Raw genomic sequence first — 17513 nt, 5'->3', positions numbered from 1 at the left:
TTACTCTTAGGTGCTTTGTGAATATTTCTGCATTGTTTCAGCTTGCTTGTGATTGGAATTCCCCCCAGTGTCTGACAAAACATAAGTAATTCTGGCTTTCTAGGAGCCTAAAGTTATTGAAGTGAAGGTAAGGAGTCAAATGCTTGAAACAAAACCATATCACATAGGGAAGGTTATACTGTGGTTTTTTTTTTTTTTGTTGTTGTTTTTTTTTTTTGAGTTTTTGTAGCTGATCAGCTTAATGAAGAGCTTCTTTTGTTCTTATAACCTTTGAGATGATGCTGTGTTGAGAGATACTACACCGTTGCTGGTAGGTGAGATTGACCAAGGTCATTTATTCAACAAATAAATGAGGGTATACCAGGTATGTGAAAAGCAATGGGCAAAACAGATGTTGTCCTTTCTGTCATGGAAGTTACCTTCTAGAAGGTGGAATATGGTATTGTATTTTGGTAAAACGATTTCAAGAACTTTTTGGTACAAGATGGTAGTTTGGGAAAGCTAAGTAGAATGTATATGTCACCTCTTAATTGTTTCCCACTTAAGAGAGACCATAGAGAATGAGGATTACAGGAGTTAGAACATGACTAAGGCTTAAGCCATAGTAAATGCTTAATGTTAGTTATTTTATGTCATAATGAAACTTTTTTGCCAATTTTGCAAAGGTTATGCTCTCTAATTTATCTCTTAAACCCCATCTACAAGCTCCATCTGGTAGTGAGGCTACAGTCATCGTCTTTCCCAGAATGAAGCAGCAGTCATCTCCTACTTGGGTCTGTCTGCTTTTCCTCTTTCTCTACCATCTCTACCTTGTAGCAAGAGTAAAACTGAGTGTACTAAATTAGCTGCTGTTAAAACAAAACAAAACAAAAACAAACAAAAAAACCATGAAGTGAGTGACTTAAAGCAACATGTTACTACCTTCAACTTCTGGAAGTTAGAAGTTTACAGTAGGTGTCACTGGACTAAAATATAAAGGTGTTGGCAATGCTATGTTTGTTCTGGACACTCAAGGGGCAGTCCATTTCCTGGCCACTTTCTAGTTTCTAGAGGTTGCTTATATTCCTAGACTTGTGGTCCTGTATCACACTGGCCACTGTTTCTATTAACTCATCTGCTGCGTTGACTTTTCTGCCTCTTGTTCACATTTAAGGATTCCTGGGATTATATTAGACATACCTAGATGGTCTAGGAAAATCATTCCATTTCAAGATCCTTAACCACATCTGTAAAGTTCCTTTGGCATGTAGGGTTGTCCCTTCACAGGTGTGGGAAATTAGGAAGTAGTCTTCTCTTAGGGGCTTTTTTGACTATTAGAGTTTTCTAGGCACTGTTTTATGATATGATACACATTTGGGTAAGTGAGCACTTTAAAAAATTTTTTAATTTTTTTAGAGAAATGTCCTCTCCTGCATAAAGCTTTGTTTATGGCTTTGTATTATAACATTAAAACTCACCACATGGTCTGTGAGGCCCCATGGCTTAGCCTATTCTGGGTCTTGCCTTGACCTCCAGCTTCTTCATAGGCTCTCATCCCATTCCATTGCTGAAACGATTTGACTCCATTTGCTTCCTGGCCCTCAGGACCTTGTAATGGCTTTTACTTACAGCAGACCTTCATACTCCTTTGCCTATTTTTCCCTGCCACTCACCATTTGGATCCTATAGCAAATTCTGGTTCCTTAGGGAATATCACCTTGGCCTTCTCTGTGCTAGTCAGATGATCTGCTTGCATGTGAGCCTGGATTTCTTCATAACACTTGATCACAGATTGCTGTTGTTCCTTGGGGTTCTTTGTTTGATCTGTAACCTCAGCAAAGGCAGTATTTATTTTCATTGTGTTGTCAATGCTTAGTTTATCAGCATCTTCATTCAGTAAATACCTGTTAAAGGAATGGACTTAAAAATACAGTGTGCCTATAAAGTAGCTCTTTGTGTTGCTCATCTGTATATTACTGTTGTAGCGACAGGAAGAATGGGATTGGAAAGGGTTGGTTCAATTACAGAAGGTTGGAGGTTAATAATTAAGTAAATCAACCAAGTGTTCACATAAATAAAACTCATTTCACTCAGTAATATTCAGAACTTTCCATCTTTGTAAAAATGTATATAAGATTTTCACTGTCTAGCCTGCATATAGAGTGTCTCAGAGGCTGAGAGTTCTTTGTATGGAACGAGAAAAGACCCCGAATAGCCAAAGCAATCCTGAAAAAGAAAATGAAAGCTGGGGGTATAACAGTCTGGAGTGCAAGATGTATTACAAAGCTGTAATTATCAAGACGGTATGGTAATGCCACAAAAACAGACACTCAGATCAATGGAACAGAATAGAGAACCCAGAAATGGACCCACAAAAGTATGGTAAACTAATCTTTGACAAAGTAGGAAAGAATATCTGGTGAATAAAGACAGTCTCTTCAGCAAACCGTGCTGAGAAAACTGGACAGTGACATAGAAAAATCAACCTAGACCACTTTATTACACCATACACAAAAATAAACTCAAAATGAATGAAAGACCTAAATGTAAGACAGGAAGCCATCAAAATCCTCAAGGAGAAAGCAGGCAAAAACCTCTTTGAACTTGGCCGCACCAACTTCTTACTCAACATGTCTCCAGAGGCAAGGGAAACCAAAGCAAAAATGAACTATTGGGACCTCATCAAAATAAAAACTTCTGCACAGTGAAGGAAACAATCAGCAAAACTAAAAGGCAAGTGACAGAGTGGGAGAAGATATTTGCAAATGACATATCAGATAATGGGTTAGTATCCAAAATCTACAAAGAACTTATCCAACTCAACACCCAAAAAACAAATGATCCAGTGAAGAAATGGGCAAAAGACATGAATAGACACTTCTCCAAAGAAGACATCCAGATGGCCAACCTACACATGACAAAATGCTCAACATCACTCATCATCAGGGAAATACAAATCAAAACCACAATGAGATACTACCTTACACCTGACAGAACAGCGAACATTAACAACTCGGGCAACAACAGATGCTGGCGAGGATGTGGAGAAAGAGGATCTCTTTTGCATTGTTGGTGGCAGTGCAAGCTGGTGTAGCCACTCTGGAAAACAGTATGGAGGTTCTTCAAAAAACTAAAAATAGAACTACCCTATGGCCCAGCAATTGCACTACTAGGCACTTATTCATGGGATACAGGTGTACTGTTTCGAAGGGACACATGCACCCCCGTGTTTATAGCAGCACTATCAACAATAGCCAAAGTATGGAAAGAGCCCAAAAGTCCACCAAGGGATGAATGGATAAAGAAGATGTGGTGTATATATACACAATGGAGTATTACTCGGCAATCAAAAAGAATGAAATCTTGCCATTTGCAACTACATGGATGGAACTAGAGGGTGTTATGCTAAGCTAAATTAGTGAAAGACAGGTATCATATGACTTCACTCATATGAGGGCTTTAAGACACAGAACAGAAGAACACAAGAGTATTGTTTTGTATCGAAAGCAATACAAAAACAGGGAGGGGGACAAAAAATAAGAGACTCTTGAATATGGAGAACAAACAGAGCATTACTGGAGGGGTTATGGGAGGGACAATGGGCTAAATGGGTAAGGGGCATTAAGGAAGACGCTTGTTGGGATGAGCACTGGGTGTTATGCATAGGGAATGAATCACTGGAACCTACTCCTGAAATCATTATTGCACTATATACTAACTAACTTGGATGTAAATTAAAAAAAAAAAAAATTTAAAGTGACCTTTATTCAGAGTTCGTATTGTGGGTCAGAGGCAGTTTGCCTGGTCTGAGCCTGTTGGCTCTATGTGGAACATAGAGTCTATAATGACCTCAAGCTCTGTTAGTGCTGGTGTTCAAGAAGTCTGCCAAAATCTAATGCAGTTGCCACTCAATGCTATGGAGTATGCAGTGCAAAATGTCAGTAAGTGTTTAAAAAAATATTTTACAATAGAAAGATTGTTTAATACTTTGACTCAATAGGTCAATTCTTTAATTAAATATTTTATTACAAAGTTTATCATTTTGAACTTGATATAATCTTAGTATCCCATTTAAGGCATGATGTTTCACTTGGATGTAGGCAAAGTTATGCAGCTGTGTTAGTGATTTGATGGATTTCTTGAGAGAGACAGAAATTCTGGTATTCAAAACTGCTTTGATTTGTTCCTATTTTATTGAACAAATGATTTGGAAAAAAATCAATTTAAAGGACTATTACTGCATTCTTTTATCTCAATGTACTGATAATAGAATCCAAACTTTGGAATCCATATCTATTGTATAGTATTTATATAGATAAAATTTGACTATGGAGTATAAAACACTACATCTGTTACTATCTATAGTGTGAAATATTCACCGATTAACAATCTTTTTACTAGACACAATAAAATGCATAAAACTGATTTAACTTTCAGTTTTTGATAGCCCTATGAAGTTACAGTAGTGCTTACTAATTCAGTTTTGTTACTAGCTTAACTTGTATAAGGCTCTATTTATATTAAATGTATGTACTCTTTCCTTTTAGAGTATGTTGGATAAAGGACATTGTTGTTGCAGTAACTGGAGAGAACATGGAAGCAATGAAGGGTATCATTCAGAAGTACCAGCATCAACGCATCTCACTGGTTGAAGCTGGAGTGACCCGTCACAGGTCAATTTTCAATGGACTCAAAGCACTGGCAGAGGACCAGCCTGACTCTAAACTGTCTAAGCCAGAAGTTGTGATAATCCATGATGCTGTGAGACCATTTGTTGAAGAAGATGTCCTTCTTAAGGTTGTCACAGCTGCTAAGGAATATGGGGTAAGTGTTTATACTTCTGAAGGTGGATAAAAGATGCAAATACAATAGCAAATGTTGAATTGCTGGATTTTGATGAAATCCTATTTAAATGTCTATATGAAACAGGCATGATGACTTAAAAGCATCATACTAATTTTTTTTTCAGGAAGCTTGAAGTGTTGTAGGTCATGAGACTGTACCGGAATTTATTTTTTCTTACAGTCCAGTGCCTCATCATAACATGAGCTTTTTGGAGAAAAATGTAATAATGTCTTCAGAGTATGGCTATGTATGCACCTTGAATAAATGAGAAGCAATGTACACTTACCTGAAAATACCTAAGAAAATTCTCAAGTCTAGGACACATGATTATCAAAAATTTGGCTGATCACATGCACATTGTGCTTTGACTTTCCGGAACTGGTTTACTTTCCAGCATGAATAACTAGGCAAGATTTTCACACCCTTTAAAGTGAAACATTTTAAGATGACACAGAATTCTGTGTGATATTTCACCAAAGAAGACAGGAGAGCAAAAGACCTTTGGTAATGTCTAGAACATCTTTGTTTTGTTCTTATATTAGTAGATAAAAATCCTAAAAATAAGGTAATAGTTTTCTAGTCTAAATTTGAGACAGTGCAACGTGTTGTACACAGTTGGTATAGCATAATAGCAATAAGCTATGGAGCTGGACATGCTTAGGCCCCTCTTAAACATTTTTTAATTAATGGTGTATGTGCAACTTTCTCAACCTCTTCAAGCCCATTTTCTTTACTTTCCTTACTTGTAAAAATACAGACGATGGAATGCCTGGGTGGCTCAGTTGGTTGAATGGCTGACTTTTGATTTTGGCTCAGGTCATGCATGATCTCACAGTGATGAGTTTGAGCCCTGGGTCAGGCTCTGTGCTGAGTGTGGAGCCTGTTTGGGATGCTCTCTCTCCCTGTCTCTCTGTGCCTCCTCTAGTTGTCTCTCTGTTTCTCTCTCTCTTTAAATAAACATTTAAAACAATGCAGGTGCTAATACCTGTGGGGTTTTTTACTATTGGAAATTAGGTGTTAAGTTTTTAAAAAAAAAAAGGTATTAAGATGAATTACAACATGTAGGATTGTAGACCAATGGAAGGAGTCCTCTAAGCCTTCTTAGCCATATGGGTGGTGAGTTAAAAAATACCAGTCTGGAAAAGATAGTATTTGATTTGTCTTCAGTGATCTATATGTAACTGCAATTTTGTCAGGAAATTGGTGGTAATTTTATCTCATCTCCCTGCAGCATGAATTCCTTTTAAACCTGTATAAGAATTCCATCAATCAAATAAAACATTTTTCTTCAGTGTAACTTAAAAATGGTAGCTTGATGTAGTGTTAATGGAGTGAAAATGATCATAGAGGTACGTTAGTTGACCTCAAAACTTGGTCAGGGCCCTCCTATTTCTTCTGTGACTCCTTCCTGTTCTCCAGGCTCCTTTACTGTAGTAGATGCAAGATGATCAGTTAGAAGTGAAATGAAGAGGAAGAAAAGGGCACAGGATTTATAACACTGAGGAATTAGAGTGAAACTTGACAAATTTGAGCAAGTTCCTAGGGAGCACTGTATAGGTGGGGCTGATAATGAAAAATTTATACTATAAGGCAAATAAAATTAGAGACCTTTGGCTATGTTACCTTTTGGAAAAATATCAGTCAAGCTCACAATACAAATTACACATTTGGAATTTTTTGCTGATTTTTTTTTTTTTGAGATCTTATTTCTAAGATTGTCTGTAAAGTGATACTTGTGGTAATAGGTCTGAAAGTTAAGAGGACTCTCCTGCTGCAGTTAATAATAAGCTAAGATATCCTGGTTTAACTGGTGACTTAATAAAACATAAACATGCATAGCATTTACTGTTTTTTTTGTTGCAGATGTGTTGGAATTCTTTGACTCTTTATAATGAATGTTGATAGAATAACTTTTATGTATTATGCACATGATTAAATCATACATGATGTTTTAATGAAATCTGTGAAACTTTGATTGAATTAAGAAGCTAGTTTTAAGCAAAATCTTCACTATTTATTTTGAAGCTTCAGGAACTTGATGTCTTCTAGAAATAATGTCTTGTGGGGCGCTTGAGTGACTCATTTGGTTAAGCGTCTGACTTTGGCTCAATTCATGATCTCACGGTTTGTGAGTTTGAGTCCCACATGGGGCTCTTGACTAAGCACAGAGCCTGCTTGGGATCTTCTGTCCCCCTCTCTGCTCCTCTCTGGCTCATGCTTGTGTTCTCTCTGTCTCTCTCAAAAATAAACATTTAAAACAATGGAAGTGATGTCTTGTTTGGATGGTGTTAAGGAATAATTTTCAAGACAGTAGGAAATGAGTTTAATACAGATAGGTGAAATACTTTTTTTTTTTTTTTTTGATATTTATTTATATGCTCATTGTAGGGTCCAACACGGGGCTGGATCCCAAGACTCTGGGATCATGACCTGAGCCAAAATTAAGAGTTGGGTGCTCAGTTGACTGAGCCATGTAGGCACCCCATGAATGATTATTCCAATGTCCTGTAGATTCAATTTGCATATATATATATATATATATATATATATATACATATATGTATGTATATATATATATACATATACATATATAATATGTTTGAGAATTCTTGCATCCATGTTCATCAGGGATATTGGCCTCTAGTTCTCTTTCTTAGTGGAATCTTGTCTGGTTTTGGAATCAGGGTAATGCTGCCTCTAAAATGAGTTAGGAAGTTTTCTTTCAATTTCTATTTTTGGGAAAAGTGTGAGTAGAATAGGTATTAACTCTTCTTTAAATGTTAGGTAGAATTCCCCCGGGAAGCCATCTGGCCCTGGATTTGGTTTGTTGGGGATTTTTGATTACTGATTCAGTTTCTTTGCTGGATATCGGTCTATTCGAATTTGGTATTTCTTCCTGCTGCAGTTTTGATATTTTATGTTTCTAGAAATTTATCTATTTGTTCCATGTAGTCTGATTTGTTAGAATATAATTCTTCATACTATAATCTTGTATGTATTTCTATTGTGTTGGATGTTATTTCTCCTCTTATTATTTGTTTATTGGGGTTCTTTCTCTTTTAGGGGGCATATCAGTATTATTTTTTCAAGTAAACAGCTGGTTTCCTTGATCTAAATATTTTTTTTCACTTTCTATATCATTTATTTCTGTTCTAATCTTTATTACTTCCCTTCTACTGGCTTCAGACTTCATTTGTTCTTTTATAGCTCCTCCAGGTGTAAGGTTAGGTTTTTTGAGATTTTTCTTGTTTCTTGAGGTAGGCTTGTATTGCTGTATACTTCCCTCTTATGACTGCCTCTGCTGCATCCCAGAAGTTTTGGACCATTGTGTTTTCATTTTCATTTGTTGCCGTGTTTTTTTTTTTTTTTAATTTTTTTTTTTTTTATTTCTTCATTTCTTGGTTGACCCATTCATTCTTTAGTAGCATTCTTTAGTTGTTTAATCTCCATGTTTTTGTGGTCTTTGCAATTTTTTTCTTGAGATTGACTTCAAGTTTCATAGTGCTGTGGCCAGAAAAGATGCATGATACAATCTTACTTTTTTTTTTGTATGTGATGAAGCCTGATTTGTGACCTAGTATGTGATCTTTGCTGGAGAATGTCCCATGTGTATTTGAATGTCCCATGTGTATTTTGCTGCTTTAGAATGAAATGTTCTGATATATTTGTTTTGTGCATCTGGTCCAGTGTGTTATTCAAAGCCACTGTTTCCTTGTTGATTTTTTGCTTAGATGATGTGTCCATTGATGTAAATGATGTAAAGTCTCCTGCTATTACTGTATTATTATCAATGAGTTTCTTTATGTTTGTCATTAACTGTTTTATATATTTTGGTATTCCATGTTGGAATTCAATTTACAGTTGACAGTAGTTCCACTTGTTATGATGTAGTGCCCTTCTTCATCTCTGGTTACAGTCTTTGGTTTAAATGTAGTTTGTTTGGGGGCACCTGGTGGCTCAGTTGGTTAGATATCCAACTTTGGCTCAGATCTTTATCTTGTGAGTTAGAGCCCCAAGTCGCCCTCTGTGCTGACAGCTCAGAGCCTGGAGCCTGCTTCAGATTCTGTGTCTCCCTCTTTCTTTGCCCCTCCCCTGGTCGTGCTTTGTCTCTGTCTCTGTCTCTCTCAAAAATTAAAAAAAAAATGTTTACCTGTATATATATGGCTAGTCTGGGTTTCTTTTGATGTCCATTTGCATGGTAAATGTTTCTTCAGCCCCTCTCTTGAAATCTTCAGGTGTCTTTAGGTCTAAAATAAGTCTCTCATAGGCAACATATAGATGGGTTCTGGTTTTTTTTATTTAATCCATTCTGACACACTGTGTCTTTCGACTGGAGTCCCTTTACATTCAGAGTAATTATTGATAGATACATATTTAGTATCATTTTATTACTTGTTTTGTCATTTCTGAAGTATCTTTGTTACTTTTGGTCTTTACTTTAGACTCAGTATTTCTTACAGGGCTGGTTTAGTGGTCACAAACACCTTTAGTTTGTGTTTGTCTGGGAAACTCTATATCTTTCCTTCTATTCTGAATGATAGCCTGCTGTGTTGAGTATTCTTGGTTGCAGATTTTTCTCAAATTTTCTCAAATTTTTCTCAGCACAATGAATATTTTATGCCACTCCCTCCTGGCTTGCCAAGTTTCTGTGCAGAGATCTGCAGCTAGTGCTATGGGTCTCCCTTGGAAGTTAAGGACTTCTTTTGTCTTGATGCTTCTAGGATGTTTTCTTTTTCTCTATATTTTGCAAATTTAACTGCAATATGTCTTGGTATTGACCTGCTTTTGTTGATTTTAATGGGAGTTCTCTATGACTTCTGGATTAGGATATCTATGTGTTTCCTTCCCCAGAATAGGAAAGTTTTTACTTCTTATTTCTTGAAATAAACCTGCTGCCCCCTCTTCTCTCTCGTCCTCTGGGACTCGTTTTATACAAATATTACAGTATGTGATGGAGTCACTGAGTTCCCTAAGTCTACTTGCATGTTGCATAATTCATTCTCCCTTTTGTTCAACTTCATTATTTTCCATACTTCTCTGTGCTTGCTGCTGTCAGGGAACTACCCCCCCCCCCCCCCGAATATCAAGTAACTTCCCCATAAGCGTCCCAGGCATCTTTCAGATTGCTGATGTCACACAGTCTGTCTCCAGGTTGCTTGCCCACCTGGAACAGTACATTGTCCTTTGGGCTCTATCCCAGTCAAGCCTGATGCCTTTTTTTTTTTTTTTTTTTTAAATATTTGTTTTTAATGATGACTTTTAAACTACAAACTTTAAGGATGTGCCATGTTAGGGGGCCTGCACTAGTCTTCTGGAGAGGGTCTCGTCACTCTGGGACAGATGTAGGTTTGACTGAGAAGGGCAGGTAAGCCGGAGCACAGGGGCATGGGGTTTGTAGTGACACAGGCTAAGCAGCCAGTGTCTGGGTTAGCTGCCGTCAGCAGGTGTCTCTGCGCCTATGCTGTGGGGCAGGGAAGGGAAGTGCTGCCTGCCCGCTCTTCTGTCCCCAGAAAGGCGTTTCTGTGAACACCACCTCTAAGAGACAGTGGAAGAGTGAACGGTCTCTTCCCAAGCACTTTAGGCAACCCTCAGATCATGCAGTCTTTCCCAGATGGTTCGCCTGCCTTCTTTCCAGGAGGAGGGCAGTGTTCTCAGGCCTCTTTCCCAGCCAAGCCCGCCAACCGCTAAAACTCCTGGCTTTGAGACCTGCTGTGGAACTCAAGAGAATCAGCCTCTCTCGTTTTCCCAGCCAATGGCTTTGGAGAAGAGTTCTCCTGAGTGTACCCACGTGCACTCCGATCTCTCTCTTTCTCTTAGCTTTCTTTGTGGCCAGGACTCCTTTCCCTCTGCAGCACCCACGATAGGTTTCTTCCCCAAACCATGTCTCCATACTTCATACCTTCCTCTGTGTGGCCTCTTCTATTCCTCTAGTTGTACAGTCTGTTCTGTCAGTACTCAAGTCACTTTCCGGGGTATGATTTGACAATAATGTAGCTGTGTTCAAGGGATAAGTCAAGTCTAGGGTCCTCCTGCTAAGTTGGCATCTTAGCTACATAGTGTCTGCCAGGTTGATTTTAAAGTCACTTATTTTTCAAAGGTATTGTGCATTGTCTCTATGGTGTGACTATATAAGAATATCTTTTTTCCTCCCTTGCTTAGGATTTATTCATGCAGTTTGATTAATATCTTATCAATTCTAGAGCCTTCCATATCATTAACTTTTAAATATTGACTTTACCCCATTTCTGATCCTACAGCTTTTTCTCCCTTCTACTTTTGCATCACTGAATGTCTGGTAAACCTTACCCTGTCCTCATAACATCATTTTTTTTTTTCTGGCGCGCGCGCGTGTGTGTATGTAGCGGGGGTGGTGGTTTCTGAGTAGCCTCGGTTTTCATTTATATTAGTCCTAATATAATATCTTGTTGAAGTATTTTCACAATCAAAATTTGACTTCCTAGGAGTTTGATTCGGTCCTTTTCAGCTGTCATTGCCCCCCCCCCCCCTTTTTTTTTCACAATTTTATATTCTTTCAGTACTTAAATACAAATATTTAATTCATTGTAGCTAATGTAATTCTTCGTAGTTCTTAACTTCTTCATTTCTCCACTTTTATTCAAGATTTGTTTCTTCCTCTGTTGAGCAGTTTGTATTGTAGTCCCATGTTTGGCAGGACTTTATCAGTAGGAATCCTTTGGGCATGGGATGAAGATGTGTTTTTGAAGCAGATTTGTGTTCTGCCAGGGATCCTGAGGGCTTTACCATTTTGGATTCACATTATGTTAATTTTTGGCTTGAGGTTTTATCCACCTTATGGTCATGTTAAACCAAACTCTGAACTCCCATTAAGTCTAGATGACAGTTAGGGCCTCTCAGGGAAGGTTCCCCTACCCATCAGAATACAAGCCAGGATAGACATACAATTTTGTATAATCTTAACGCAGTGGTTATTGTGCTTTATCTGGCTTACCTTTTAAATGGTTACCTGGATCTTAATGTGAGGACCACAGTTCTTGCGGACTAGGTAGCATAGTGTCAGGACAGAATTCCTCATTCTGTCTCATTTGTTTATACTAAATCCTCTTAATAACCCAACGCATCTCCACTGTCTTCCTTGGATTCTGGATGTGATGTTAGTCCTAGGTAGTTATCTCATGAGTCACGGTTCTAAAATAATGATTTTTTAAAGTTTATTTATTTATTTTGAGAGAGAGAGAGAGCGGGAGAGAGAAGGGGAGGAGCCTGGAGAGAAGAGGAGACGGAATTTCAAGGCAGGCTCCATGCTCAGTATGGAGCTAGATGTGGGGCCTGATCTCATGACTGTGAGTTCATGACCTGAGATGAAACCAAGAGTTGGCTACTTTGCCGCTTAACCAACTGAACCACCCAGGCACCCCTAAAAAATTAGTAAAAAAAAAATAACCTTAAGAGTCACACTGGGGAAAAAAGCTATTAATAACATTTTCTCCTGAACTTTTTTTTTACATTGCAAGAGGTTTTGCAAGATAATTTGTCAGCCATAGTCCTGAAATTAGAAGTTTTTTACTGGGGCACCTGGGTGGCTCAGTCAGTTGAGCGTCTGACTTCAGCTCAGGTCATGATCTCAGGGTTCATGAGTTCGAGCCCCGCGTCGGGCTTTGTGCTGACAGCTTGGAGCCTGGAGCCTGCTTTGGATTCTGTGTCTCCCTCTCTCTCTGTCCCTCCCCTGCTTGTGCTCTGTCTCTCTCTGTCTCTCAATAATAAATAAACGTTAAAAATTTAAAAAAAGTTTTTTTACTAAGTATAAATTATTTTTATATTTCTGCATAATTAAAAGTCCAGAGATGGATGGGGCGCCTGGGTGGCTCAGTTGGTTGGGCGGCCGACTTCAGCTCAGGTCACGATCTCGCGGTCTGTGAGTTCGAGCCCCGCGTCGGGCTCTGGGCTGATGGCTCAGAGCCTGGAGCCTGCTTCCGATTCTGTGTCTCCCTCTCTCTCTGCCCCTCCCCCATTCATGCTCTGTCTCTCTCTGTGTCAAAAAAAAAAAAAAAAAAAAAAAAAAAAAAAGTCCAGAGATGGAAAAGTAGTAACAAGGACATTGTTATAAGGGAGATGTTGGAAAGGGTAAAATAAGTTGGAACATAGAAATGTGAGAAAGTCATTTTAGGATTAATAAGCTAGCTGTTATATACACAAAACTGCCAGTAATAACATGAATTTGAAAATTATAGTGCATCAGAAAGGCAACCTCCTCAAAATGTGTTCCTGAGAGAAGACATTTCCATAGTTACTTGCACATATTAAAGTCCTGTGTTCTTGGATCTTTAATCATGTTTTATCTTCTCCTCCCTTGCCAAGTTCTGACAGTAACAGGTCACATCTATTGCTCCTTCTTTTGCACCTCCTCAGTGCAAAAGTTTACTCCTCAGTGCACAGTGATCTGGCTTCTTCTTCTCTGACTACTCTGTTCAAAATCACCTGTAATTTTTCAGCTCCCAAACTATATGTGCAGTTTTAGTCTGTTATAAAATAAGTAAGATGACTGGCTTTTATACCTGGTTCCTTGAAGGAAGAATTGAAGTATTTAGAATTTCCAAAGTAATAGAGGTGGGTTTTTGTTTTTCATGATCCCCTTCCATCTCCCCTGAGATGATGCTAATGAGATCACTCAGGATCTGGGCTGGTTGTCAGAAATACTAATGGTGTCTCATTACCAATGGCAGTTGGAGGTTTGAGACTTTGAACCAGCCCAACCTCTGGGGGAGAGTAATTGCACTGGAGACTGAGTTGAACCACATGGTCAATGATTCAGTGACTCACACTGACAAACTGATATCACAGTGAAGACCCTGGACACTGAAGCTCAGGGGAGCGACCTGGTTGAACAGCGATGTGCTGATTGCATGGGGAGAGGGCACCGCAGAGGCTGTGTTCTGAACTCGCAAGCCCTCACCCCATGTTTCTCGACATTTATCTGGTCGGATACATATCCCTGGTCATACACATGTGATCATAAATAATCATTGTCAAAATGTAGTTCTAATCATTTTCCTGAGTTCTAGGAGTTTTGGGTGAACTTCATTGGAGGTTATGAGAACCTTCTCGGTTTGCAGCCAGTATATCAGCAGAGCTGGTGATGTGGGGATCCCACTTGGGTCTGGTGTCTAAAATAAGGGCATTCTGGTTGTGAGCTGTGGGGGTTGTGCTAAGTCCAGGTGGCTGACATTAGAAAGAATCATATTATACTAAAGCAGCCTATACAGAATGTCTTAGCTAAATTGACAACGTTAACCAGACCTTCCTTCTGTAGCTCTCTCTACTTTGTCTTCTGTGACTGCAATCTTTGCTGGGTTTTTTTTTGACCACTCTTTCCAGATATATCTTCCCATACTCAAAATGTTTCCTTTAACTTCTTATATAACTGAACAAAGTACTTCTGAGCAATCAAAATCATGCTCACATTACTTAATTGAAAAGTAATGTTCACATTGAAAAGTACTGTTACACAGTAAAATTCACTTTTGGGAGGGTATACAGTCTGAGTGTTTATACCTGTATAGATGATTACAATCACAACAGAAGTTTGTAACACGCCAAAGAATTCCCTCCTGCTGCTGCCTGGTACTCAGACCCTTGCTCTCTTCCTAATCCAGGTCAATTCTTGATAGGTGCTCTGTCCCTTTGTTTTTGTCTCTTCCAGAGTACTGTATAAAAAGAATCCTACAACATGCAAGTTTGTGAGATGATTATTTGACGTGGTACAAAGCATTTGCATGTACCCGTTTTAACTCCAAATTGGCATATTTACTCTGAAATCTCTCATGCTATAGCTTCTCTGCTATAATTGCAGACCTTGTATGTTAAGCTTCCAACTGAACAGAACCATTTAAATTTGCCTTTTTTACCATCTCTGGAATAATCTGTAGGTTTGAACTCATTAATCTTCCTTGATTTCTTTCCTTGAATTAGCTTTTGGAGACCAGGGGGGAACCATTAAATCTCCCCCTCCCCCCATCCAAGGGAAATAACCTAAGACTTGAAGTTTAGAAAGATGGCTGTCTCCCTGGTTTGATAGATGGAGTACAGGAGGTTGAGGGGACTGAAATTAGTCTGGGATCTTTGTAATGATCTAGCGAAGTGGTCAAAGTCTATTTAAGCAGACTGAAATAGAGAAAGAAGTAGAGGTTGGGGGGCAGGGGAAGAGTTTAAGGAACTGGATTGGCTGGACCTGTTTGGATGATGTGAGCCAAGGGGTAATAGGACACATGTACTTGTGAATGCTTTAATTTTTCTTTGCCATTCCCTGACAGTAGACCTCATCTTCTCTTCTAAAATGCTCCTGCCCTCCCAGACCTCAGCATCCTTTTCAGACACTGAATTGCTTTCCCGAATTTGGCAGACCTACCCATGTTAGTATTAGTTACCTAAAGAATTTTAACTGCTTGTGATCTTATCAACTCCTGACCCTTAGGTACATCTTACTGCTTACCTAATAAAAAGTACCCTACACTTACTGTATTGGGTTGTTTCTCCAGTATTTAAGGCAACAGGTATTTTTGTATCTGAGAGTAGACTTCCAGACCTGAGTTTCTTTGTGTATCTGAATACTGAAGTGGCAAAGCATTTCTCAAACTTGGCACAATCTTACATGTTTTCGTAAGGTACTTTCTGTTGGGGGGGGGGCGGCTATCCCATGCCCTGTAGGATGGTTAGCATCATTAGTTAGAAAATATGTTGAGTCCCTTTCTGAAGAGAAATAGTGTAACCTAATAAACTGAAATTCTGATGGGGTCGGGGTGGGGGGGCGGTGTGTGTGTTTGTGGGGGGGCGATCTTTGTATTTTACAGCAGGACTATACTCAGTAACGATTAAGGAAAACTTGAGAAGTAAAAGCTAATATGTGTGTATCAGGAAAAATAAACTGTTTGACTATCCAGTATTGGATATTTATGCAAAGTATTTTGGGCTTGTTATTAAAGAGCTAAACGACTCGACAGATGCTATTTTCCAAACAAAGAATCTTAGGTAGAATTGACCATGGCTAACAGTAAATTGTACTGGATCTCTATTGGTTAGTTTTGATCATGATCAAGTGCATTGAAGGTCAGAGTTCATTCAGTGTTGGGTGGGGGGTCAGGTAATAAGCGCTCCTGGGCCATTGGATTCTGTATCTTACTGGAGGGAAACATTGGTATTAAGACCTGGGTCTAAAAGAAGCAGTTTGATATGTGAGAAAGCCTGATTTCTGAGTATTTAGTGGCAAAGTTGAGGCTTATTTTAACAAAGTTGAAGTGCCCAGGGTAGGTAGTGAATTATTCCCTGACTATGGAATGAGGTAAAACTTGATGTGTTACTGATGGTGAAAAGGCTACTGTGTGAAAAGCTTTTGTTTTCTTTAGCTAAAACTGTGACTCCTGTATATTTTATGTATTACCTCTAAATCAAGTTGGAGAAGGAGGCAGATCAAGGGGTGGTGATATACCTAGGGATTAAAATGTAGTAAGGCTTATTAAACACCCAGGACATCCAAGCAGAATACTTTTGATCAAATTAGATGTGAGTTAAATGGTACTGCTTTAATTTTCAGGAGTTAAAGTTGAGTATATCAAATGGGGGCTTTATTTCTTCATGCTACATATCCTTTTTTTAGGGGTACATGGAGTGATAGAGCAATTTGGATAAGTTTTTCTAAAATACTGACATTTCTGTATTGAATAAATTATTTTTATGAAAGGATATTGGAGTTATTGTATTATCAAAATATGAAATACTCACAATCTCATAATGACCAATGATTAGCTTTGAAGATGTGATTGTGTAAACATTCATTAAGTAGTCTCAGAATAGAGACAACTCAGCTAAATGAAATTGTAATTATATAGTCAGGATTTCTATAGTATGTTGTCATAATTAGCCTGAATGAAGATAGGTGAGTAGGAATGCATGTCAGCACCTGCTCTGTGTATGGATAAGTATTGTTGAATTTTGCTTCTAAAAGTAAACAGAGAGGTGGGGTTCATTTTTCCACATTGTGTGATTTGTATCTGTGATTTCCATGCATTGACTTGTGGAAATACTTGGATAGATTACCGTGAGAGGCAAGTAATCACTGTGGTGCTGAGCTGTTAAGCTTCCATTCAGGGCTTATTAGGCTAATTCCCAATGAGGCAGTGTATTTGATAACTTGGGAATTATGCTTCATGTAACAAACTACCCAAATAGCTCTATTTTAGAGGCACCTAACTGACTTTGTTCATACTTGTGTCTTAATTTTGATACTTTAAATTTCGGAAAAGATTCACATAAATGAGGAGTTAGGTTTCTGAACAAACATCCCTTTCTATGGAAACAGCTATGGAGTTCGTGCCTGTCAGGATTAGCATCTTTGTTTAAACCAGATAGTTGAGTGAGTGGTAGTTTTTTTCCACATGTTATCCTTTTTATGGGTATTTTATTCAGTAAACCAGTAGTCACTTTGTGCTTTAAATGGTCTTCCTATTGTGCTACTATACAGCTGATCTCTAGGCTTCCAGTTAAACCTTACTGAGTCTTGCAGTATACCGGTCCTACCATAATTACATCCCAGATATGGATGTTATTTTTTCTCTTCAGAAGTTTTTAGTAGTCAGAATGAGAGTCCACAAATACACTCTTAGAAATTAAAAAGGGAGAGGGGCGCCTGGGTGGCTCAGTCGGTTGAGCGCCGACTT

At 38.5% G+C, this 17513-nt stretch overlaps 1 protein-coding gene across 1 annotated transcript in view; it reads left to right on the top strand.

The window, feature by feature from the left end:
- The window catches only part of CRPPA (CDP-L-ribitol pyrophosphorylase A), a 320005-nt gene that overhangs the window by 15012 nt on the left and 287480 nt on the right, over positions 1 to 17513 (top strand). Inside the window, exon 2 of the mRNA XM_078441691.2 lies at positions 4527 to 4803. Coding sequence (XP_078297817.2) covers positions 4527 to 4803 — 277 coding nt within the window. The remainder of the gene's footprint in view (positions 1 to 4526; positions 4804 to 17513) is intronic.

The sequence above is a fragment of the Panthera onca genome, chromosome A2, assembly GCF_046562875.1.
Source record: "Panthera onca isolate mPanOnc1 chromosome A2, mPanOnc1 haplotype 2, whole genome shotgun sequence".
Classification (NCBI taxonomy): Eukaryota; Metazoa; Chordata; class Mammalia; order Carnivora; family Felidae; genus Panthera; species Panthera onca.
The sequence above is the reverse complement of the archived record's forward strand: the minus strand, read 5'-3'. Positions and strand labels throughout refer to the sequence as shown.